The sequence below is a fragment of the Microcebus murinus genome, chromosome 12 (assembly GCF_040939455.1).
Source record: "Microcebus murinus isolate Inina chromosome 12, M.murinus_Inina_mat1.0, whole genome shotgun sequence".
Taxonomy (NCBI): Eukaryota; Metazoa; Chordata; class Mammalia; order Primates; family Cheirogaleidae; genus Microcebus; species Microcebus murinus.
Window position 1 is genome coordinate 86,191,539 of NC_134115.1, and position 26,043 is coordinate 86,217,581.

At 44.9% G+C, this 26,043-nt stretch overlaps 1 protein-coding gene and 1 pseudogene across 4 annotated transcripts in view; both read left to right on the plus strand.

Moving 5' to 3' along the window:
- Positions 1–24,458, plus strand: part of GARNL3 (GTPase activating Rap/RanGAP domain like 3) — a 168,748-nt gene extending 144,290 nt beyond the window's left edge. For all 4 annotated transcript variants that reach the window (XM_012771966.3, XM_012771965.2, XM_076009049.1 and 1 more), the window contains 7 exons: positions 4,413–4,479; positions 16,093–16,200; positions 17,605–17,723; positions 19,670–19,808; positions 20,925–21,140; positions 22,440–22,566; positions 23,992–24,458. In XM_012771966.3, the coding sequence (XP_012627420.2) occupies positions 4,413–4,479; positions 16,093–16,200; positions 17,605–17,723; positions 19,670–19,808; positions 20,925–21,140; positions 22,440–22,566; positions 23,992–24,169 (954 nt within the window). In that variant the 3' untranslated portion in view covers positions 24,170–24,458. The remainder of the gene's footprint in view (positions 1–4,412; positions 4,480–16,092; positions 16,201–17,604; positions 17,724–19,669; positions 19,809–20,924; positions 21,141–22,439; positions 22,567–23,991) is intronic.
- LOC109731187 (NADH dehydrogenase [ubiquinone] 1 alpha subcomplex subunit 1-like) lies at positions 4,490–11,311 on the plus strand (annotated as a pseudogene).
- Positions 24,459–26,043: the final 1,585 nt, after the last annotated feature.

Here is a 26,043-nt window from a genome sequence, read left to right on the forward strand (position 1 = left end):
CTGCACCCTGGCTCTGAGAGGATCCGTGTGCACAGCCCCTCCTCCTGTCAGTTGGCCGAGGGATCTGCTGAGCAGGGACAAACCTTAATCAGACACACTCATCTTTGGGAGGAATTTACTGTCTAACTGGGGAGAAAAGCCCTAAGGATATGAGACAGGTAATGAGCAATGTGTTTTCTAATAGCTAGTCAAAAACAGGCCCTGTGGGAACAGGACTAGCTTTTTACCAAAATGCTCCTGCAGCTGGTCACCTAGTGCACTGGGGGCAGGAGAGGAAGGTGGACCCAGCCTTAAGTGAACTTTTGTTCACATTGCACTGGCTGCCACCTGCTCTCTATAGGCGCCAGAGTCGATGGGCTGTCCCTGCTTCCTGTTCCCACCCCTCTCCCCCCACAGAACCATCTGATTCCCAGTTCAGACTTCCACCCCACCCCAGGTTCTAAGACAGTCTTGGCTCAAAAGAGAAAATGTTTAAGAAGCACTAAAGCACTGGAAGTCAACATCAAGTTCCCTTTATGGGCAGCTCTGCAGTGACCTACTGCCCCAGCTCTAACTCTAACATATTGGCCTCTTTCCCAAAACCAAGGGCTCCTCTCGAAGGAACTGCAGACATGGTCTTAGTATCTGAGTCTCTGGCTCATTCACTGGGACCAGGTCCTGTCTTGACTGTCTGCCCAGAACCTGACGGTTCTCAGCAGGGGGCTTAGCCTGGGGTCACTTGGGAAGGCTGAATGTAGAACCAGCAGTAGCTTCCTCTCTCAGCTGGGGCTGGAGCAGGGGCAAGAGATGGGACAGGGCTGGTACATACCTCACTTGTTACAAGTTTCCATTAATAATTTTTACAGCCATGCTGTTACTTCTATCATTTTTAAATGCCAATAAAATGAACTGCTTATCTTTAATTAAAAAATAAAAATCTGACACCTGTGTCCTACCCCAGACCTGTCATATCAGAACCTCTAGAAGTGAGAACCCAGAATATGTGTTTTTATAAGCCCCCTAGTTGATTCTGATGTCGTCACCTGGTTAGGAAACAGTGCTGCAGAGTCTGACTCCAGCCAGGACCCTCTCCCAGGGAGGAGACAGGCACCCACATGAAAGCCTGAAACAGGTCTCCCTGCCGAGTGGTAACAGGCGTCTGAACATGGTGCTGTGGAGTGTCCGGGAAGAGTGGTTAAGTCCAGTCTGGTCTTCGGTCCCTGAATCCTGGCCCTTGGGCCAGAGCTGCCTCTGCCTGACTGTGAATACTGCCACTTCGTGTGCCTGCAGCACAGTCCTGAAACCCCCAGTAGACTGACTTGATGCCAGGTACTGCTCCAGTGTCACTGCACAGACTGGTCTAGAAGGCTGCCTGGACTTCCTCCATGCTTGTCACCACCACATATGTCTCCGACCCCACCCCAAACACACACAGGCCTTATCACTGAACCAAAGGGCTGCCTTTCTCACTGTAGTTAACCCTCCCATAATTATAATGAGCATAACCACTAGGCCTTGTGTCAGAGCATGTCATAAGCATTGCATCTCAGAATAATCCCAATAATCTGTGAGGGAGGTATGCTTCATTTCTCCAATTTTACATAAAAGGAAACTGAGACTCAGGAAGGAAGAGTCACTTATTTTACTCCAGACCACACAGCTAGTCAGTGGCAGAAGCAGGACTTGGGCCCCAGCTGGCTGGCTCCAGAACCCATGCCCTTAAACCCAGCACACTGTTGCATCCACAGCCAGCGAGGGTGACAGGCCAGGCCACAGAGTGGGTAGCCCTCGGCTCCTCTCCTCGGGAAGCTCACAGACTGGCAGAGCAGACACATGTGTCCTGCTGCAGCATGAAGCCTCTGGCTGAGACAGTGAAACAAACTGACCCAGACTTGGGCACAGAGGAGGAGGTGATTCTGAGCCAAGGGATAGAGCCAGGAAGGGGCCTTGCAGGGGTCAGAGAGGACTCGAAGACTGTCCCACATATTACATGCCCATTGGTGCTGGCTCCATGGCTAAGTAATAATGTCAGCTAACACTTACTGAGCATTTAGCAAGTTCCATGCCCCATAAATGTAGTTACTCTCATCTCCAGTCTTACAAATGAAGAAACTGAGATTCTGAGAGGGGAATAGGTGGCTTATGTGTGCACACTCTGAAGTGATGGAGCTGGGATTTTGTTAATTCAGTCATTCATCTGGTGTGTTTATTTTGCCCCTGCTGCCTGCCAGGCCCTGATCTGGCACTGAGGAGATGGCACTGAATGGCACACACAGGCTGCATGTCACAAGCCTTGTGGTTTAGTGGGGAGGGAGCTGCAGAGAACAGATAGACAAGTGCGCACAGGCATGGTGCAGGCTATACAGAGACCCTCATGCATGAGGCCATGAGCCAGGACAAGTCTTTCTGATCCCAGAGCCGGAGCTTGTGGCCACTGGTCCTTGCTTTCCCACTCCCTCCAGAGCTCTCACAACTCTTGACTGTGGCATTTGCCCCATTACACCTTGTTTTAGGTACTTGCATCCTTTTCTGATTTTTTTTGAGGGGTGGAACCTTACCTTATCCTTTTCTGCATCCTAACAGCACCTAGTACAGTGCCAGATTGTGACAGATGGGAGGGGCGGGGGTTCCCTCGGAAGGGCCATGGGGGCCCAGGCAGCAGACCTGGATGAAGGTGCCCAGTTGGAGACTTAGCACAGTGAGGAGAACGTTTAGAGGCAAAGGCACATTCTGGGAAGAAGAGACAGGGCCTGAGGGAGGAGCACAGGGTGGACCTGGGGCAGGGCTGGGAGAGGCGAGCCAGCAGGAGGCCCTGGCTCGGTGTCCTGGGAGTACATAAAGGACACCCAAAAGACCCTGTGAGGAGGAGGATGCTGGACTTGGGAGAGAGTACAGAGCCCCTGAGACTTTGGGATAGTTTAGAAAGGAGAAGGTTTAAAAGTGAAAATAGCTTTCACTAAGTGCTTGTTATATGCCAGGCCCAGCCTAAAATCTCTGCCTTATCTCATTACTGTGCTGCCAGGGCAACACTGTCATTATGCCAGCTTCTCAAGGACTGAGGGCCAGAGGCTAAGCATTTGCCACGCACTATGGAGGCCGAGAGCAGCTCAGGCAGGGCTTGACCTTGGTTCTGTGTGCCCAGCCTGACTGCCTCCTGCTGTCAGTGACAGGATGTAGAATGATGCCATCTCGGGGAACAAGAGGTGCAGATTACGGGCTGGAGCTCTGGGGAGAATACGGGTCTGGGCTTGTAGATTTGGGGATTTTGAGCACAAAGCAAAATTTGGAGCTATTAAAGTAGGTATTTTTCTAGTGAGAAAAGAGCCAAGATATGAAAGACTAATCTGAGGGAGAGGAGGACAGGAGGTAGGGGACCTCACCTGGCAGAGACCGTGGGGCAGGCAGAGAGCTGACCACTTAGGGCCTCCAGCAAGGCGAAGGTGGCTTCTCCGGATGCTTGGGAGACTTTCAGGGCTGGGATACATGTAAGGAATTGGAAAGAGCAGGAGGTTCTAGAGTAGGGGTCCTCAAACTTTTTAAACAGGGGGCCAGTTCACTGTCTCTCGGGCCAGTTAACTGTCCCTCAGACCATTGGAGAGTGCGCACTGTGGGCCCAGGATGAGTCAGCTGCTAAGCAGGACAGGCAGCAACAGCAAAAACACCCGGCGTGCTGGATAAACGTCCTCGGCGGGTTGCATGTGGCCCACGGGCCATAGTTTGAGGACGCCTGCTCTAGAGGGTCGGGGTTTTGAAAATCAGGAATGATCGAGGATGCCATCAGGTCAAGTGCCCTCTTCCCAGACATAAAACTGAGATCCCGAGAGGTCACAGAGATAGCTAGGCCTCCGACCCCCTTCTCATCGTGCGTGCTGCCTTTAAATGCAGGACAGAGAAAGAGCAGAAGTGGGGACATGCCATGCTGATTTTAAGGTTCAGAGACTTGACTAGCTGGAGGCCTGAGGGGGCTATGGTAAGAAGAGAAGAGCACCACAGTTCAGATCGCAGCTGTGCTGCTCACCAGCTGAGGGGCTTCTCTGGGCCTCAATTTCATCATTTGTAAAATGGGAATAATATTGTCTCCATTCTGGAGTTAGTGTGAGAGTGAAATGAATAACCCACGTGAAGGTGCCTTGGGAACTGGAGCACACCATGTAAACCTGAGGTATTTTAATAGAGCGTAGAGGTGACGGATATGGAGCCTCTCAGAAAGTATGAAAAGACAGAGAGAAAGTCCCAGTGGAGAAAGAAAAGAGAGATTTTCTTTCTTTCATACCTATGGTGTGTTGTAATCATGGCCCCTGATATGGCTTTATGGGTGCTGGTGAGGTAGACGTGACCCCACGCCCCTGCGATTGTGGAGCGCCAGGGGCCGCTGCACATGCTCACAACTTGTCATCCAGCCTGTGCACTACCATTGCCCGTTACCATTGCAGGTTAATTTTGTTGCAGCTATTGATGTGTACGAAGATGGAGAAGCTGGTCTGCTACTGTGTTACAACTGTAAGTTAAGTTTGTGTTTTTATTTTTATTTGCTAAAATAAACTATTCTTTTTCTGGGTAATTTAAAGGGACCCGGTAAATCATTCCTGGGTTCATAATTGCACTTCAGCGAGCATCTAAAAAATGCCTCCCTACTTGGATCGCCCACTACACCCCAGACCTCTTGGCAACACAGCACAAGAGCTGCTACCTGTGCCGCTATCTCCCGGATGCTACAGTGATGACAGCAGCTTCCCATTAGGGGTCCTTACCATGTGCCACGTGCTGTGCTTGGTGTGTCTCATTTAATTCTCATGGATGCCTGCAGCAGGCTCTGTTATTAAACTCGGTTTAGAGATAAGGCAGCCGAGGCCTAGAGAGGTGAACTCCCTCAAGGTCCACAGCTACTAAGCAGCATGACAGTGTTTGCATATGATACTCTCTTGACTCCAGCACCCACAAATTTAACCACTGTTACTGTTCTCCCTCCTGTTATTTCTCATGAAATCAGCCTCAGCCTGGCATATCAGCCCCAGTTGTGCTAGTTTGGGCTAGGTGGCAGGGAAGGTTGAGCAGACCAAAAGTGTCGAATGGGGTCTTTAAGGATTTTCAGCATTTCAAAAGCTAATATTACACTTCAATAAAAAGGACTTTTTTAAGTCTAAAAGATGTAAGATATTTTCCTGGATAAGGCTGCCCAGTCTAAGACATAAAACATATTTTTTAGCCTAGAATTTTACTAATTTAGAGTGGTGATACTGGACCAGATATGTTGATTAATCTTTGATTAATAAATACAGGAAAGCTAATTATCAGTAGAGAAATTTGTTTGGTAAACATCATCTTTCAAAATTCAAGATTAATGGGGAGCCTCTTTGACAATAAGTTGCACTCTTTGGGGATATTTTACTCACAGAGCCGGCTAAGCCCTCCTTAGAACAATGGGTCTGTAATAGCCACGTGACAAGAAGGACCCACCTCTTGGCAGGCAGGAACAGGCCACTGCTGCTGCTGCTATCTACTATCCCCAAGTTTACAGGGACAGGGGAAGGAGGCTACATGTGGAAGTCATCTCGATAAGATTTTCATCTCTTTCAAGTATGGTCGTTTTACTTCATTGAAAAATCTATGAGAAAAACTTGTGGCAGAATGTTTTAAAAACTGAATTTTTTTTTTCTGTCTTTAACTGCTTGAAGGGATGGGAAAGCTTGTAGGTGGGAGAGAAGTTAAGAACAGAAAGATTGAGCCGGTTTTTAGAAGAGGAGAATCCATCCCAAACACAAAGGGAGATGACAAATGCGGATGCCATTGGCTGTATACCAAACTTGCAGTGTGCTGACTTGAACAAGCCGCGTTGCTCACTCGTCCCTGATGCACCAGATAGGGTTCCAGCAGCCTCTGGGGGCTCATGGGGCCCTTCTGTAGGAGTCCGCTTCCCATGGCTTTGCTCAGGCCCTGGCTTTAGGCTCTGATTCCATCTGGATTGGTGTGTGTCTATTTTCCTAGATACACTGCATCAGAAGATAATCTCAGTATCTTTAAATCCCAAGGTCAAGGCCTTGGCAGTCTCAGAGATTCCTAGAGCCTCAGTCCTCCCAAACCATGCCACTTCCTCCTCCCTTTTCTTTGGGTCAGGGATCTGGCTTTGGTTCACCTTCCTTTTTCCCAGCAGGTTGGCAGCTACCTGGTGAACAACCCCAGGAGAAGCAGTGGCCTCTCCTCACAGACACCCAGACACATGTATAACTCTTTCCCCCTCACACATACCACACACGGCATCTGCTTATTATCTCCCGTGTTCTTGTCTAGGGCACAGACACCTGCATAGTAAAGGCCCTTTCAGCAGGTGCTGTGGAAAAACTTGAGCTGATATTTATCATTGAATTCAGTTTCTTTTTATTAAAAAAGAAAACAAAATTTAAAATAACTTTATAAACTCAGAGTTTTGTATAGGAGAAATTTTTATGTCAGATATGATAAAGGTGAACATATTTTATAATGGAGATTATAACTTCCAGCTACATGTTATTTGAGAAAAATACATTCACGAGATAAACTTCAGAGGAAAAAATAGTGTACAGAGTTCAACATGTTGGTATTTTAAAAAAATTTAATCTCTATTTTAAATACCAGAATAAGTCATTAACTGCTTTAAAAAAGAAAGAAAAGCAAACTTGGCTGTGACCTCAGCATCCAGTGCTCATTCACCTTTAATGCAAATAATATATTTCAGTGCTAAGGGCGAACTCTTCTGTTTGCTGATAATGCTTTAACCACTTCCGGACCAGCGTCAACTGTAGTTGACAGCCACAGATGAATGCGCACAGCCCAGCGTCGACTATAGTCGACAGCCACAGATGAACGTGCACTTCGACTTTAGTGAACAGCCGTGATATGACTTTTCTAATTTTTTAATTATCAAAATAAAATCGTGAACATTTAAAAATAACATAATGAAAACATATATGTATATGTTACCTATTCTGATATTTACATTACAAGTAAAGCTGCCTGTAAAGTAAAACAAGCTTTCGGTGCTTTAAAGCTTTCCTTATTACACAAGAGCAAAACGGATTTGTCGTCAATGCACAGCACAAGCTATTGGGCAGACTGTGAGTGCCAGCTGTGAGCAAGGTTTCGTGGCCGGTGAGCGAGGTACCGAAGTGGTTAAAGATAATCACACGAGGAAAACTAGAAAAGCTCACATAAGTACCCCTTGGTTTTGATTTGATCATATTTAACCTACTAAGAATTAACTTCCAGGTGAGTATTATTAAGAGTACAAAACCTGTTTCTCATGACTGTTGTGAAAATTAAAGAGGAGTGCTAGGCACTAGTTCTTGCCCCAGTGAGCTTACAGTCTTACAATTAGTATAAAGAATTTATTAGTTACAATAGTGATAAGAATTACAAAGCAGAACCAGGCATGGTGCCTTATACCTGTAATCCTAGCACTTTGGGAGGCCAAGGCAAGAAGATCGCTTGAGCCCAGGAATTCAAGAACAGCCTGGGCAATAGTAAGACCCTGTGTCTATGAAAAATAAAAAATAAAAATAACTAGCCAGGTGTGGTGGCGCTTGCTTATAGTCCTAGCTGCTCAGGAGGCTGAGATAGGAGGATTGTTTGAACCCAGGAGTTCAAGACCAACCTGGGCAACATAGTGAGAGCCCTTCTGTATAAAAATAAATAAATACCTGTAAAGCCCAAAACACTCTGCCTGGCACAGCAAGGTTTTGTTTTTCCTCCTTTTATTCCAGAATCATCAGTATTAATGCTGAACCCAGTTTTTAAACCTCCACAGACTTTTTTACATGCAGGAAGGGATTTTTCTTCAGAGAAATTTAGTTTAAAATTAGAAATGGTAATTTTCCCCCTTGTTCTCCGCCAGCTGGATGGAGAAAATGAAAGGAGTGATGGACAACTGTGAGCTCCTTCCTGTACAGCAACTTTCTTAAAATTCTCCCCTCAACCCAGCACCCCCATTCAGACTGTCCTTTTTAACCATAGTAGGGGACCTTCTCTGTGCCATGCATGCCTTAGGCTCTAGGGACACAGTGGTGGGGGGCACGGAGAGGGACTGCAGAGAGCTCACGGTCTGGGGGAGAGCCAGGCAGGGACACCAGCTCATTGAGCGTGAACATGCTTCACAGCTCGGGAATTCAAGAAGCATGCATCACTGACTTTTCTACATCCATTAAGTCTAATCCTTGGGGCTAGACTCAGTGGCTCACACCTGTAATTTTAGCACTCTGGGAGGCCAAGGCAGGAGGATCATTTGAGCTCAGGAGTTCAAGACCAGCCTGAGCAAGAGTGAGACCCTATCTCTACTAAAAATAGAAATAAATTAATTGGCCAACTAAAAATATATAGAAAAAATTAGCCGGGCATGGTGGTGCATGCCTGTAGTCCCAGATACTCAGGAGGCTGAGGCAGGAGGATCGCTTGAGCCCAGGAGTTTGAGTTTGCTGTGAGCTAGGCTGACAACACAGCACTCTAGCCCAGGCAACAGAGTGAGACTCTGTTTCAAAAAAAAAAAAAAAATCTAGTCCTTGGCCTCTCATCAGATGCAGAGACCAATGTTAGTTATTGGGAAGAAGAACCCTCTGCTTCTCTAGGATCCCACTGGAGTTCTTGGGGCTTACTCAGTTAGAAAGCATAGGAGCAGGGCCCTGAACTGTAGTCTGGGCTACCTCTGAAACACCTCACCTGCGTGACCCACCTGTAGGGGGTGCAGCCCCTGAGCCGAGCTGAGGCTGGGCATGGACACCCTAGGCACAAACACAGCCATCTGCCACCCATCCATGATGCTCTGCTCTGGGGCAGATCTCCTCCTGCTCAGACCCACCAGCCCTAGCCCACCAGCAGTTTCTCTCACTTGATGGGAGTTGGGGTGGGACGGGGTAATGACGAGATGTGTGTCAGGACCTTTCAAAACATGATACTGCCCTCCCCTTCCTAAATGGGATGGGGAAAGAAGGTATCCATTCATTCAACAGATACTTACTGAGCACCTACGTGCTTAGGGGTTTCAGCAGTGAATGAAATATACACAAGTCCCTGCCCTCAGGGAGTTTACACCAAGGGGCAGCTTGGACAAATAACAGGATAAATAAGAAAAATATCTAATATGTTGAATGGTGATAAGTGCTGAGGGGAAACAAAATGGAAAAGGGATAAGGTTGGCAGGAGTAGGGAGTGTGGGTTACGCTTTAGGTAAGGCAGAAAGAAAGATGTCTACTCTCCATGGGTTCAGGATTCTGGACAAAGACAACAGCCAGGGTAAAGACCTTGTGGCAGGAACATACTGGCCTAGGCCAGATGACCCTGAGGTGACCAGGGAAACTGCAGCAGAGTGAACAAGGGTGGTAAAAAGAGGGCCAGTCTTGGGGCGGACAAAAGCCTTTGGTGTGCTGTGGAGGATTTTAGCAGAGAGGCGACATGAGCTGACTTGGGTTTAAGAGGAGGCCCCCAGCTGCCATGTGGAGAATTCACTGAAGGGGTTAAGGGCAGGGAGGCAACTGTGCTCATGTGATGAGCGAGGACAGTGGCCTTGACTGGAACGACAGCAGTGCAGTGGAGGTGCTGAGAAGCCATCAGATCCCAGACAGATTTCAAGCATAAGAACTAAGAATTAATGCTCCTTCCCAAATCCACAGCCTCCTCTGGCTTCAGCTTCCCAGCAGCCAGCCCTGGCCTTCCTCAGCGACACGATATTTTCGTGTAACTTTCCTGTTTCCACTACCTCTTTTTTGTTAAATGCTGTTAAATGTTTTTTTAAAAAGGACCAAGATAATTTGCTGATGAATCAATTGTAGGATGTGAGAGGAAGAGGGGAAAAAATGGAAAAAAGAGGAAGACTTTGCAGTTTGGGGCACGAGCAGCTCGAAGAATGGAGGTCACAGTTTCCTGTGACAGGGGAAGCTTTGCCAAGACCAAGTTTGTGAAAAAGATCAAGAGTCCAACCTGGACATGTCCAGGGAGCTCAGGGAAGAGCTCTGTCTGGAGATGCCCATTTGGGAATCACTAGCATGTGAATGACGTTTAAAGTCAGCAGACTGGGGAAAGGACCTGAAGCTGGCCACCGTTAAGGGGCCTAAAAGTGGAATTTTGGCTGGGTAACCGTGCCGAGATGTGGTTTGAGATTCTCCCTGGACTTGCCATCATCCCTGGAGTGGCCACTGCATACATCCACAAGTTCACTAATAGTGCAAGGAAAAAAGGGTTGCCCGTTGTTTATATCATTGGAATTTGATGGGAAGATATAGGCACATCTCTGGAGTTAATCGTTACTGTGTGTCATAGAGTTTGGAGAACATTGATTAAAGCAGCATTTTCCTGATTGATGAAAAATAGCTCAGTAATGGTCATCTACTCCTGCTAGAAGGTTATACAGTATTATTATGTACAGTATATTATGTAGGTTATACAGTATATATGCAGTGTATTATATAGCGCTTAATAAAAATAAAATGAAAAAGAAAAAAAATGGGAAGCCTTGACAAGAGCAGGGATCTCTGGGAAGCAGTGGGTGAAAGCCTGCCTGCAGAGGTCACAGGACAGAGGCAAAAGAGGAAACAGAAACTTGGAGTACAGATGAGTCATTCAGAGAATTTTGCTTTATGGGGAAAAAAAGAGAGGAAAGGTTTGGTAGCTGCAGGAAGGGCGGGCAGAAGGATTTTGTTTTCTAAAGAGCAGAATAGACTGTGTGAATGAGGCCATCTGACACACTCCAGTAGAGGAGGGAGACACTGGAGCAAGTCCCTGAGTTGGTAGGAGCCGATGCGACGGAGCGGTAAGAGGAAGGCCTGGCCATCCACAGACCATCGGAGCACAGGCATGCCGGGACAGGTGGGCTGCAGCCTTGGCCTCCAGGACGTCCTCTCCTGAGCATCTGTTCTCTCAGGACGCAAGGTCTTCAGCTGAGAGTGAGGATACTTTTCTCCCCCTGACTCTGTCCGATTAACAATTGGAAGATGGTTAGATAGCTGTGTACAAGGCACAACAGTCACACAGAGAAGTCCCTAAGCCTCAAAACAACATTCGACAGGGTAGGACAAGTGCTTGTTCCTGGAGCTTCAGGAGGCTGCAGCCACTGTCTCCACTGCCATTCTTGCCCTACTTGCCTTGATCTGCACCTCTGGCCTCCATGCTTCTCTCACAGAAGCAGGAAACACTGAGAGTTTAAATAAAGAACACTTAAACACTGCACAAGATGGTGTTGGGAGTTTGCTCCCCAGAGAGAAGGGAACAAAGAAGACTGGTTGAAAAGAGCCTTGGGGACAGTTCCCTTCACTGAACCAGGAGCACCCAGAAAGCCAGACCACAGCCCACCTTTTTTTTTTTTTTTTTTTTTTTTTTTGAGACAGAGTCTCTCTCTGCTGCTCAGGCTAGAGTACTGTGGCGTCAGCCTAGGTCACAGCAACCTCAAACTTCTGGGCTCAAGCAATCCTCCTGCCTCAGCCTCCCGAGTAGCTGGGACTGCAGGCATGCACCACCATGCCCAGCTAATTTTTTCTATATATATTAGTTGGCCAATTAATTTCTTCTATTTATAGTAGAGACAGGGTCTCGCTTTTGCTCAGGCTGGTTTCAAACTCCTGACCTTGAGCGATCCTCCCGCCTCAGCCTCCCAGAGTGCTAGGATTATAGGCGTGAGCCACTGCACCAGGCCTGCAGCCCACCCTTTTGTCCCCACACCTCAGGGCTAGCACAGTGCTGGTGTCCATAAACGTTGTTGAACTGAACAAAACCTGTGCCCTGTGGTATCTCGGAGCCACAGCAGAGCACTTTCTGATATTCTGCCTGCTCCCTCCTTTCCAGACTTCCCTCTCTCCTGGCTACTGTCCTTTTGTGTTCTCTTGTTTTCTCCCTGCCTCTCTGGCTGTTTCTTCTCAGGACCAGTCTTTTATATTTTCATGTAGTTATGATCTTAGTGTTAAGTGTGAATATAACTCTAGATATGTATGTGAGTATGAAGTTATATATGCTGGTTTTTTCAGTCAACATATCATTCCTTAAGAATAAGAAAGGAATATAATCACCATACAGAGAGCATTACAAAAGTCTAACAGATACTAGGCACAGTTTTCTACTAATACCATATTTTATCTAGTCTAAGAAACACCCTTTTTTTTTTTTAACATTTTAACATCTCTGAATTTGGGGTGCATCTTATAATTGATAGCATTTTACAACTAAAGAAAACTTTCTTTTTTAATGGTGCATTTATAATAGTGTATCTTACTACTTTTGCCCAAAAAAAGGCACATCTTTTATTTAGTGACATCCTACTTTCAATGAAATATGGGTAAGTTTTAAAACCTAAATAAAAAGAATAATTTTGTAATCGAAAATAAGTTCCTAGAATTGTCCTTAATATGGCAGAAAACAAGAGCCAGTAATTACAGAGGTATCAGAAAGTTGTTAAGGAATTAGCCCCCAGGACAGGCTCCCAACCCCAGTGGTTTTGAGGTAAGGATAGTCCGACATTACTGTAGGATCTAAGAAAAAGTTTGAACAAATGAAAAAGATGGCATGTTCCTGAATGAGAAGACTTAATCTTGCAAAGATGTCTATTTCTCCAGATGAAATAAATAAATTTAATATTCCAATCAGAATCTGAATTCATTTCTCATTATGCCTGGCACACAGTAAGCACTCAGTAAATATTTGCTGAGTGACTAGATGAATGATTTGCCAGAAATTATTTTAAAACATTTGTCATGAAGGACGATTATTTCTTTAACATTATAATTTATTACAAATCTACCATAATTAAAACAATATATAGACCAGCTTATTGAATTGGGAATATAAAAATTAAAACAGTGTGATGCTGGTACAAGAACAGACAAATGGCTCAATACAACAAAATAAGGTCAAGAAATAGACTAAAGTATATATAAAATGTATATGATGAAAGTAGCATTTCACATGTGTAGAGAAATGGTGAATTTTTTAAAAATAAGGTTGGGACAATTGGATAAACTTTTGGAAAAAGTAAATGTATGTACTATTTTTAGTCCTAAATGAATTAAAGGTGAAATATAAGGCCAGGCGCAGTGGCTCATGCCTGTAATCCTAGCACTCTGGGAGGCCAAGGTGGGTGGATCATTCAAGCTCAGGAGTTCGAGACCAGATTCTGAGCAAGAGCGAGCCCCTGTATCTACCAAAAATAGAAAGAAGTTAATTGGACAGCTAAAAATATATAGAAAAAAGTAGTCAGGCATGGTGGTGCATGCCTGTAGTCCCAGCTACTCGGGAGGCTGAGGCAGTAGGATCATTTGAGCCCATGAGTTTGAGATTGCTGTGAGCTAGGCTGATGCCATGGCACTCTAGCCCGGGCAACAGAGTGAGACTCTGTCTCAAAAAAATAAAATAAAAAATAAAAGTAAAAGCTTGGAATTAGTAATAGGGAAATGTCAGCCACTAGCCAGGGGAGTTCAAAGGGGGAAAATCCAGTTTCACCAACATTGTTTGTAAACTTTTGTTTTTTAAGACAGAGTCTCACTCTGTTGCCCAGGTTAGGGTGCCATGGCATCATAGCTCACTGCAGCCTCCAACTTCTGGGCTCAAGTGATCCTCCTGCCACAGCTTCCCGAGTAACTGGGACTACAGGCATGGGATGCCCAGCTAATTTTTCTGTTTTTAGTAGAGACTGGGTCTCACTATTGGCTCAGGCTTGTCGAGAACTCTTGACCTCAAGCAATCCTCCTGCCTCAGCCTCTCAGAGTGCTGGAATTACAGGTGTGAGCCACCACATCCAGCCTGTAACATTTCATTTATTTTTTATTCATTCTTAATAAAAATACTTGAAGGAGAAATACCAAAATGTTGGCCAGGGGCGGTGGCTCACGCCTGTAATCCTAGCACTCTGGGAGGCCGAGGCGGGCGGATTGCTCGAGGTCAGGAGTTCGAAACCAGCCTGAGCAAGAGCAAGACCCCGTCTCTACTATAAATAGAAAGAAATTAATTGGCCAACTAATATATATAGAAAAAAATTAGCTGGGCATGGTGGCGCATGCCTGTAGTCCCAGCTACGCGGGAGGCTGAGGCAGAAGGATTGCTTGAGCCCAGGAGTTTGAGGTTGCTGTGAGCTAGGCTGACGCTACGGCACTCACTCTAGCCTGGGCAACAAAGCGAGGCTCTGTCTCAAAAAAAAAAAAAAAGAAAGAAAGAAAGAAATACCAAAATGTTATCAGTGCATCTCTCTGAGACATAGGGTTGCAGATAATTTTTTATTTTCTTCTTTGTGTTTTTGTTTGCTCCTCAAATTTCCTACAATAACAAAACACAAGAAAAAATAATAAAGCTCATAAGATGTTAGATATAGATGCAAAATAAGTATTTAATAGTAAAAATATTCTGAATGAAATAAAATTGTACAACCTACATATAACCCAGCAATTCCACTCCTAGTCACCTATGCAGGAGAAACGGCATGTATGTCCACATAGACTCACATGGGAATGTTCACAGCAACTTTATTCACAATAGCAAAAAATGGAAATAACGCAAATGCTCATCAATGGTGAATAGACCAACAAAATGTGGCCTGTCCATATAAGGGAATCTTATTCAGCCATAAGAAGGAATGAGGCACTGACACTTGGACGAGCCTTAGAAACATTATGCTTAGTGCAAGAAACCACATACAAAAGGCCACATATAAGACAAAGCCACAGAGAGAGAAAGTATGTTAGTGTTACCTAGGGCTTGGGGCAGAAATGGAGATTGACAATGGGCATGAGGTTTCTTTTTAGAGTGATGAAAATATTCTAAAATTAGATTGTGGTGATGTACAACCCTATAAATATCCTATAATTCATTGAATTGTACATTTAAATGAATGAATTTTATGATCTATAAATTATCTCAATAAAGCTCTTTTTTAAAGTAATTAAAAATAAAATTATTTCCATGATTTTTCACAATGTGAATATACTAATGCAACCAAGACCCAATAGTAACAAAACTCTATTTATATCTATAAATTCATCATATTGCCAAGTATATCATATTTTCTTTCTTTTTTTTTTTTTCTTTTTCTGGAAATTAAAATGTGATTCTAAAATATAGGTGGGGGTGTATGTGACCTAAAACTCATTAGCAGAATCCAAGCTATTGGTCTTGTATGGCCCCAGCCATTCTCTCTTCTCAAAGGTAATGCTGCCATCTTTCTCTATACTCCTGTGGATAGTTTTGAACTTTTAAGCAAATGGAATTATATTGTACACACTCATATATCTAGCTGTTTTTTCCCTCAATATTATGCCTATGAGCCATCCCTGTTGTGTGTGACAATAGTAAACATTAAGATGTTTATTAACATCCAGTCTTTATGATGTTAATAGAAATTCAGTCTTCATTGAAAAAAATTATATAGCTAAAACTCGATGGGTTTCTGTAATAAAAAGGGCCTTCATTTCTACATGGACTTTCTCACTCTAAGAGGATCTGAACCATAAGAACTTATGTTTAGAGCTTGGGGCAGGCCAGGAACAGTTACTAGTAACTGAATTAACCTGGTCTTAATCTAGTGCTGGTTCAAGTTCACCAGGGAGATACAAGCATATTGCTTCAAGTTCTCATAGTCAAATATTGGGGTGAGTATATGACTCCCACCACCCTTGTCCTGAATGAGGCTCAGAGGATGGCCCACCTTGCAGGATGGCGTCCTTCTGTGGCATAGGCAGGCAGCACGCAGGCTCCGCAATCAAGCAGACCTGCATTCAAATCCTGCCTCCCCCACACAGTACTTATGAGACTTTGGACAAACTACTTCTCCTCTCCTAGCCTCAATTTTCTCATCTGTAAAATGAGTGTAATAATAACATCTACTTTGTAAAGTTCTACAGATTAAATGAAATAGTGGTTTTAAAGCTCAGCGCCTGGCACATAGTAAATTCTCCCCAGATGGCAGCTATTATTATTTGTAGTAGTAATGCTATTCTGGTTCTAAATGCTTCGGGACCCTAGGTATTAATATCTAGCATCATGGCAACATTCCTACTGGCTATTTATAAAGAACTAACAGATAGGCTACTATTTTTGTTGCTGGTTTTTCATATCTTTAATTACAGTGATCTAAGTGTTGTTTCTAACAAAAATGAGTTGCTGTTGTTTTTGTTGCAGACAGTTGCATCTATAAAAAGGTTTGCCCATTTAATGGTGGCTCTTTTTTGGTTCAACCCTCTGCGTCAGATTTCCAGTTCTGTTGGAACCAGGCTCCTTATGCGATTGGTAAGAAAACTTTTATCATAAGACTTTCCCCCTCCGTAGCTACACCTGAAGTGTTCAATCCTGTGTAGGCAACTCGCAGGCTTACTGCGACATTGCCATAAATTATGTGCATGTGGTTAGTACTCAAAGTGTTCTTTCTCTTTATAATTTTTTTATCCTCTTTTGGGACTATCATATTCTCTTCCTCCTCATTCTTCTCAGTGCGAGCATGTGTTCATTTGAGGGCCATTAAATATCATTTTTCAGTACTTGGCTATCTTTCAGCACCTGGGCCTTACTTTCCTTTTTCTAAAACTCAAGAGTAGGGTCTCCATCTTCAAAACGCTGACTGACTGTGAGGAGAACACAGTGCTTTCAGCACCATTCGTATGATTTTGGAACTCAGAAGCCCAGGATCACAGAAACTCATACTTGCCTGCCACTAAAACATCAGAATGTGAGTGGTGGTGCTTAGTGTTTGTGGATCAACATCCACAACTAGGCATTGCCTTTGAGAGCCAGATCAGAGCCAAGAATGTTCCAGTTCATACTGTTTGCCTCACAGTAAAACTATTTGTAAACAGTTGCACACTGTAGGGTTTTGAGAAGAGGGCAGAGAGACCAACTCAGGATCCTGAGAGGACTGGTTAGGCTTGATGACAGATTAGATATGGTAAAAGGAGAGGGAAGAGTAGAAAATGACCTCCAGGTAGTGAGCCACAACACTGGAGGTGACCTGAGGAAATCAAGGCTAGAAGCACAGGAAAGCCAAGCAGGCGCTGGGAGTGCAGAGAGAAGGGCCACTGTGAGGGAGAGAATGTGAACCAGCCAGTAGAAAAAAATGGAAGTGTCCCAGGGCAGTCAGGGCAAGCGCTGTGCCTAGAAGTCTGGTGTCCTAAAAACCATTTCAGGAAGAGGGGCTGGCCTTTAATAAATGATAAGCCCATTGACGCAAGGAATGCTGTGAGGGCCAGTGAGGAACAAGGTGCAGCCTCTGGCCAGACACACACGGGGAGCAGAGGACGACACGAGAGCTGAGGACACATGGGCTGGGCCTTAAAGATTGACTAGAGGGAAAGGTTTCCAGGCACAGTGGCCTGGGTCTCCAGGGAGGGTGTGTCAGGCCGTGGTCTGGACAATAGGGGGGGCTGTCCCCCAGGACTTCAGCAGGTGAACCGCTGGAGACTGGGTGGTGGGGCTTCAGTAGGGAAGATGGAGCACAGCCACTGGGGCAGCAGGTTGGCACCTGGGGGAGGCTGTCTTAGGAGTGACAGCTACCTTAGGGTCAGGGAATGTACACGTGTGAAGGAAGGAGAGAAGCAGCCAGAGGAATGGGAGAGATGGAAGTTTCTGGAGAAGTGAGGACTGTGAAACAGTCCGTCATCATGCCAGTGGCTGGGAGGTGACACACCCCTTACCTTGCAGTCTGTGCTTTCCCATACCTCTTGGCCTTCACTACCGACTCCATGGAGATCCGCCTGGTGGTGAACGGGAACCTGGTCCACACCGCAGTTGTGCCCCAGCTGCAGCTCGTGGCCTCCAGGGTGAGTCGGACTGGGACTTCATTGCTGTGAAGGGACACAGGGAGCCCTGGCCCCCGTGAGAGTTCAGCTGAGCACGGAAGCTGCCTGTCAAGCCAGGCTGATGATGATGTGTGTCAAAATGCCAGAGTGAGATGAAAAGTCTGAAACCAGACTGATTGGTTGGGCTTCAGAACACTCCCTGGTTTTGTTAAGAGAGTCATTCAGTGCTGGTGACAGCTAGGGAGCACTCAGCTGAAAGGGAAAGCCCCCATAGGAGACTGGGTCAGTTATTCATGTCACTGTTGCACTGAAGGGCAGTCTGAGCCTAGAAAAGTGGAAAGTGCTTGCAAAGCCCTTTCTTTCTTTGCCACTCTGTCCCCAATTTGAGTTCACATCCTGTGAAACATAGCTCAGTGATAATCCATGTCTACTAACCCAGAGTTGAAGCAAACCGAGGGATGCAGGAACAACCATGACTCCCAAGGTGTCCTCTGTGGCTGGCACCTAATCCAGGAGATCTTGTTCTAGGCTCCTCCCCTGAGTAAGCCCCACAAAGTCTTCCCTGGCCCTGTCAGACTGGGCTGGTCCCCCACTGTAGCCCCTGTGGCACTTCCTTGATCCTGAGATTCATCACATGGGGTGGGGGGGGGACTGTTCATTTGTCCACCTTCCCTGCTGCCCTGATAATTCTGTGAGAGCAGGGCCCTGCTGTGTTATTTGCCAGAACAGCACCAATGATGGGCTGGAAAGTGTTTGACCACCAATGCCCCCAAAACGTGTGTGTATGTGTGTGTGTGTGTGTATTTTATATGTACATTAGCTGACTGTAAATTTTACTGATATAAAAATAGCTTCCAATTTACAAATAATAAAATATACAGTCTTCTTTATTGTAAAATCCATTAGCCAATTGGTTCTCACAAAATAGTTAATTTTTGCTGAACTCTTGTATCTGTGGCCAACCTACATTTGCAATTCAACCATGATTTTACAGTGGGAGTTATATCTCAATCCACTTGTTCTTTTCCCAGTAAGTTTATTGTCATTAAATCTGATATGTGATCTATTAAACTATTTTTCACTCTCATACAATTCATAGTCATTAAACTAAAACTTCTTTCAGCTTCTACACTAAACACATTCTAAGTTTCATCTTTATTATCAGTATTTTCTTTATCACGTTAAGTCTAGACAACCAACAAAACAACAAATCAAGCTCTAATTGGTAGCATTTGCCAATTTCTGTGCTATCAGTAGTCCTACCATGATTGATTTCAAGCTTGCCGAGTGACACTACTGCAGGTAGAGGTGGGGAGACGTGTGCGAAAACCACCGTGGTGCAGTGGTGTCATCAAATAATTAGGAATGGTTGAATTTTGATATTTGGGGCTTTTATTTTTAACATTTATTCAGGTTTGTATAATTTAAATTTTAATAATGTGTTTAACAGCCAGCTTGCAAAATTCTTGAAAATTCACTCACATAAGTCACATCCAGCTACCACCACTGTTCTCACCAAAGCCAGCACATTTTGGGTGTGCATGAATATTTCCTGAATTGGTGAGTGCATGATTCATCTCCCCATCTCTGAACGGGCCTGACTGAACCCCTGAAATCCTTTCCAGTTCTAACACTCCAGGTGCCTGAGATTGCGGGAAGGGAAGTGCATATTGTGTTTGTGTTTTCAGGAGATGTGTGGAACGTTGACTGTCTTCTGTTGTCAGTGTTAGATAAGGAAGAGTAGTGGGGACTGAGTACTCAGGAAAAGCCTACCTATTGATATCTTTCCTTGGGAAGCCACCACCCCACCTCCCAGCCCCCAGCATCTGGTATTGCACTGCATGTTCCAGGGATGTCATAGCTGAGCCTGGGGACCAGTTGAAGGCTTTGCAGCAATGGCAGGAGGGCCCGTGGATGCAGGGCCTAGAATGCCACGCAGCTTGGTGACGCTTTCTTTTTCTGTCTAGTCGGATATATACTTCACGGCAGCCGCGGCCGTGCATGAGAACTCATCTGGAGGCAGCTCCAAAGGGACCAGTGCCCGTAATTCTCCTCAGACACCTCCGGGCCGAGATACTCCAGTATTTCCTTCTTCCCTGGGGGAAGGTGAAGTCCAATTTTTACTGCTTTATTTCAATCCACTCTGATTTCTCTAGTCATTGTCAAACATCTACATATGATTACTGCCTAAAGAAGTTACCATTTAAAACCATTTTAAAAACTTGCAATCTGGGCCCGGCACGGTGGCTCACGCCTGTAATCCTAGCTCTCTGGGAGGCCGAGGCGGGTGGATCGTTTGAGCTCAGGAGTTCGAAACCAGCCTGAGCAAGAGCGAGACCCTACTATAAATAGAAAGAAATTTAATTGGCCAACTAATATATATAGAAAAAAATTAGCCGGGCATGGTGGTGTATGCCTGTAGTCCCAGCTACTCGGGAGACTGAGGCAGCAGGATTGCTTGAGCCCAGGAGTTTGAGGTTGCTGTGAGCTAGGCTGATGCCACGGCACTCACTCTAGCCTGGGCAACAAGGTGAGACTCTGTCTCAAAAAAAAAACAAAAAAAACTTGCAATCTGAATGCATTGGTTTCATTCATAAAGAACCTTGTGATAACAAAGAGAAAACAACATCCCATTAAAAAAATAAAAATTGTTTCAGTGGGGAGAAGGGAGTTAAAAGCTATAGAATTTCCAACTTGCAACAGCAGTTATTTTTCCTTCAGTGCTGTTAACAATAGTGGGTTTTTATAGCTAAAGGTATATACAGTCATAAAGCCTAGACATTCCTCAGCACGCCCAGCCTTTCACGCTATCCAGCTCTGCCTGTGAACCCAGGCAGTCTTTGCTGTTTGCTGTGGTTACCGCATTGCTCCGAACACATCACTTTTCATAATTTCTTACCACATCAGTTGTCTTCATCGCTCACTGTTAAAACACAAAGTTCCACAAGCAGAGAAGCTTTTTGCTTTTTTTGTCTAATCTTTTTTTCTCCCCCTGTGCAGGTGTAATCAGTAGTGAGTGTATTTTATCTAGTTTACACGTGAAAATGATGCTTTTAGGAAATGCAAAGCCATCAGGCCCCTCATGTTAGTGCTCCCTGCAGGCCCCCCCATGGGGCATGAAAGTCTTCCTTCGTGCCAACATGTTGAGGAACAAGAAATTATTCTCTTGTAAAGAAAAAACTTTCTTAAAATGCTGATGTTGCTTTCTAAATCATATTTCAGGTGAAATTCAGTCCAAAAATTTGTACAAGATTCCACTTAGAAATCTCGTTGGCAGAAGCATCGAGCGACCCTTGAAGTCGCCGTTAGTCTCCAAGGTCATCACCCCACCCACAGCCATTGGAGTGGGCCTCGCTGCCATTCCTGTCACACATTCCTTGTCCCTGTCTCGCATGGAGATCAAAGAGATAGCAAGCAGGACACGCAGGGAACTGCTGGGTAAGGCTCTCCGTCTTGTGCTGCTGCCACTGTTGGTGAACTTACCAGCTGGTTTTATCTTTGGATAGCAATTGTCCTCAAAACAATGAGTTTAAAAAGAAACTTTCCCTTTAAGAAGGTATTTATAAATAAATTATAGTACATCCACACCAAGGAATACCACATAGTGTATTACCCACCAACAATGATGTTGTCAGTCTGTATTTATTGGCATGGAAATCTGCCCAAACCATGTTAAGGAGGAAAACAGGCAGTTTATAACACTATGTCCTTTAGAAGATACCAAGGGACCAAAAAAGGCACAATGTCTACTCTGATACAATAAAAATTTTCTAAAATAAAAGTACCTATATAGGTCTGATTTCCTATAAAAATTCTAGAGGAATTTACATCCTGCAGGTCTCAGATAACATTTTCTATTGGTATATCAGATATATCCCAAAGTGGAAATTGACCGTGTTTTCACAGGTGTGTGTCCAGTTAACTTACCACTTCTCCCAGCCCCTAACGGTGGGGCAGGGCTGTGGAGACAGATGCAAGGTATTAAGATTTGTGCAGCCCTTCTCTCTCAGTCAGTGTACGGGAGGAGGCCAGGCCAGAGAAACATAAAGCATCTGTTACTTGTGAAAAGGCTAGACTGTTATAAAACTTTTCATTCAGATTTATGGAAACAAAATGAAAAAAAATGTCAAACCAGTAAAAACTGGTTTGAAAAGTCAGATTGGGATTTGCAGACACAAAGCTGTGAGGACAGCTGGCCTGAGCACTCCCTACCCTGCAGGAATGTTCCCTGACAACTAGAGAGGGGACCAGGCAGCCTGACCTGGCAGACTTTGCCCTGACAAAGTTGGTTGATTTTAGAAGGTGGTACCTTCCACTGTTTTTTTAAACATGTATTTTGAAATTTTTAACCCACCCTTCCATATCAAATCTTGATCTACCAACCACTGTTTTACAAACCACTGTGCTTTTGAGAAACTGAACGTCTGAGTTGCAGAATTACAGAGTTCCCAGTGATAGCATTGTAGAAGATCTGATCTCCTCATTAGGCTCTTTTGAGTCTTTTTGTTTTATTTATTTATTATTTTTGCAATGCATGTATACTTTATAATCAGAAAAAAATACCTTCTACCAATAAGAAAACCAATTATTTGAAAATATATATTCCATTATCTTTCTTCCTGACTCTAGCCCAATAATGTACTAAGTCCCTAGCAGGGGTGTGGGGAAGGGCATTTTCTGTCTCCATGGCAGCCCTGTCACTGTGATCCTGACTTAAAATTCTTCCCTGCAATCCAGGCCTCTTGGATGAAGGTGGACCCAGGTCAGAAGGAGCGCCAAAAGCCAAACCAAAAACACGGAAGCGGTTAGAAGAAAGCGAAGGAGGCCCCAAGCCAGGGGCAGTGAGGTCAACCAGTAGTGACAGGTAAAGATGAGGAGAGGCCCCTGCTCAGGCTGCTGGCCTGTGAGTCATAGCACTGTCTGGGCGGCTCTTTCTGCAGACTGATGATGCCATGCATGGCCCCTTTCACCAGTCACACCAGAGGGCCAGTAGCCAGCTGCTCTCTGACAGTCCCTGGGGAGCACAGCCAACCAGGGAGGGACATAGACAAATGGGCAACCTCACTAGTAATCCAAAAAATGCTCATTAAAATATATTAAGAGACTTTTTTCTTCACAGGTCAACAGAAGTATTTAAAAACAGAAATGCTTAGTAAGAGTGCAGGGAAACAGGGACTCTCCAGTACTGGTGGCACATACACAGTACAGCCTTTCTGGATGGCAGGTTGGCTTCACTTGTCAATGCATAGTTGTTGAATCACACTGATTTGTCCCATGAGATCTCTGTCCTCAGGCAATATCGTGCATGCTCCTGTGTGGTAGGTAGTGGGGCATTCACGTCCAAGTTTCATTCATTCACTCAACACATTCTTGGAGCACATTCTAATGTAGAGAAACACAATAAACCTGTAAACAAGTAAGCAAATTAAATCATTTTAAATAGTGACAAGTCCTATAAAGAAATTTGAGAGAAATAAGTGATGGGGTGGCAGGTAGAAGGTCTGCTTTGAGAGAGGGATCAAGGGAGGCTTTCTGAGGAAGGACATGGAATTGAGCTGGGCTTGGAAAGAAAGATACGGAGCTGGAGGAATAGCCCCCTGACAGTGGGACCTCGGGGGAGGGCCCTGAAGTGGGCCCAGCGTGGCCAGCTAAGAGACAGAAGGAAGAGTGGATGGGCTTGAGCACAGAGAACGGAGCTGGAACAGTGTGAGGTCAAGAGTGGGCAGAGGCTTGGCCAGCTGGCTCTCTGCAGGCCCATGAGTATTTGTGTAATGCATGAACTCCCTAAGAAGCAGGAATTGATTTTGGTCAAACTAATCATGTAGCTGTGGAGGAGAGAGTTCCGAGGAGCTGGAGAAAATGGGGGGGAGTTGGGGTGGCCTGGGAGACTGGAGGGGTCAGCAGGTCAAGTCCCACACCTTGGCTGTGAGTAGGAGTTTCAGCTTCCTCTTCAGGACCTGGGCAGCCATGGGAGGGAGCATTTTAGGCAGAGTGACATTATCTGGATTTACACTATAGAAAGGTATTTAATAGGTAAATACTGCCTCACGAACACCTTCTATGTGTCACACACCCAGCCTTTAATCCTCACAGTCACCCCATGAGGTAGCCAGAGCATCAGCTGGAGATGAGGGTAGCAATTCCTGTACTGCCCACCTCTGCCCCATAATAGCAGGGGTCAGAGGAGCCACGCTTTTAGGAGGTCACATGAGCAGGAAATTGCAGGACAAAATGGGCCCAGTTCCGTAGTGCTCCCATGGATCCTCTTACAGTGACTCGTCTCTTCTAGGATCCCATCAGGCTCCTTGGAAAGTCCTTCTACTTCTGAAACCAATCCCGAGGGGCGTGACCACTCAACCAGCTCTGACCAGGACCCTGCGGCAGACAGAGAGGGCAGCCCAGTCCCGGGCAGCAGTCCCTTTCAGCTCCCAGCATCCTCAGATGAAGACATTATTGACTTGAAGTAACGGAGTCCGAATCTCGTTTGCCATTGTTCATTTTCTTATAAAGATTTATACTCTTTAAACAGTTCCCACATCACTTCTCAAAAAAATATGGCTTTTAGCCTGTCAGTGATCTATTGGACCAAACCTTCTGCACCCTTGGCCAGTTTGGGTCACTCTCCAATGTCCGGTGCCATGTTTCTTGACCTTTGTTTCTTTCTGTTCAGGAACCATCAGTCCCCTTGTAATAAAGGTGGTAGATTTCATTGAGGTTTTAGATTGAAACTTTGAATAAATCAAAAATGTTCATTCTTAATTTACTGCAACCTTCTCTTATATTTTATATACTTAGATGGAAAATTATTTTTTCATTACAGTTTTGATTTGTGTCACATAATGTGTTTCTCTTATAAAGAAAGCCATTGCTTTTTAACTTTATTATAAATAAGTTTTCTTTCTGCACCTTTGGCCCCTGTTGCTGTTTCAGTTCACTGTGATTGGAACCAGCTGTGTTCCTGCCTGTAGATGCTTAAGAAGAACTGGTTAGATCTTAGAAGCTCCTCCCCTTCCTCCTGTGTCTCTTGAAAAATAATAAGGTATAGGAGCTGTCAAAAGTCGTAATATTATTTTGTCTGGTTTTATTGTTACTCTGCAATCCTACAATCAGGGAACAGTTACTTCTGGTGGTCAAAAGTATTGTCAAACTCCTTCTCTTGTGTGGGTCTCCCTTGCTCTTTCACATGAACCAAGTGTATCATTTATCTGCCTTCCCTGGCTCCCTCTCCAAAGTGAGCAGAAAGAAATGTGGATTGGGCCAAGTGCAAATGTAATAGTGAAATGTCAGCCACTAGTCAGGGGACATAAAAGGGGGAAAATCCAGTTTCACCAACATTGTTTGTAAACTTTTTTTTTTTTTTTTTGAGACAGTCTCGCTGTTGCCCAGGCTAGAGTGTAGTGGCATCATCATCATAGCTCACTGCAACCTCCAATTCCTAGGTGCAAGTGATCCTCTTGCCTCAGCCTCCAGAGTAGCTGGGACTACAGGCGAGTGCCACCACACCTGGCTAGTTTCTCTATTTTTTGTAGAGACGGGGTCTCACTTTTGCTCAAGCTGGTCTTTAACTCCTGGCCTCAAGGGATCTTCCCACCTCAGCCTCCCAGCATGCTAGGATTATAAGCATAAGCCACCTCCCCGGCTGTTTGTAAAAATTTTAATCTGTGTGAAGAAGGTAATTTACCTATGGCTTTATTCCAGCTGATTCCATTTTATTGTATCTCTTCTTGCCTACATTACCTATCAAAAGAAACTTTCATTATTTACTCCCTGTTAAAGTGCCTCTGAAGGATTCTTCTGCAGGTCTTTTTAAGTGCAAAAACTATTTGACAGGACTTTGATCTGAAAGATTTTACAGAAGTTTGAATCCTTGCAGAAGTGTGGCCCTTGCACACTGTGGGGAGAACTCCTCTCTCGTCTTTTGCATAAACAGTGGGGCATGCTGAGCCCAAGCTGAAGGCTGCCTGCCTCCTCTTCAACAGAAGGCAAGAGGCAAGGGTAGCAAAGACAGTGCTTTTTAGGTATAGCCAGGTAGAGGTGTTTGTCACTAACTGTGTCTGCTCATAGTCTTTGCAGCACTTAGCATTCCTATTCTTCCCTTTGTGTTTTGCTATACCCCTTTCATATATAGGGGGGAAAACGCAACCACATACTCTATCTCAACCTCACCAACAGTTTTGTGAACTGTGTTCTATTATTCCTGCTTTTCAGTTAAGGAAACAGGCTCAGAAGAGGGCAGGGATTTGAACCTGTGAGTTCTTTGACCCCAGAGCCCTTGCTTTCTGCCCTGTCCACCTCGGAGAGCCAGGCTGAGTGCCTTGTGTCAGCTGGAGCTGGCTGATGT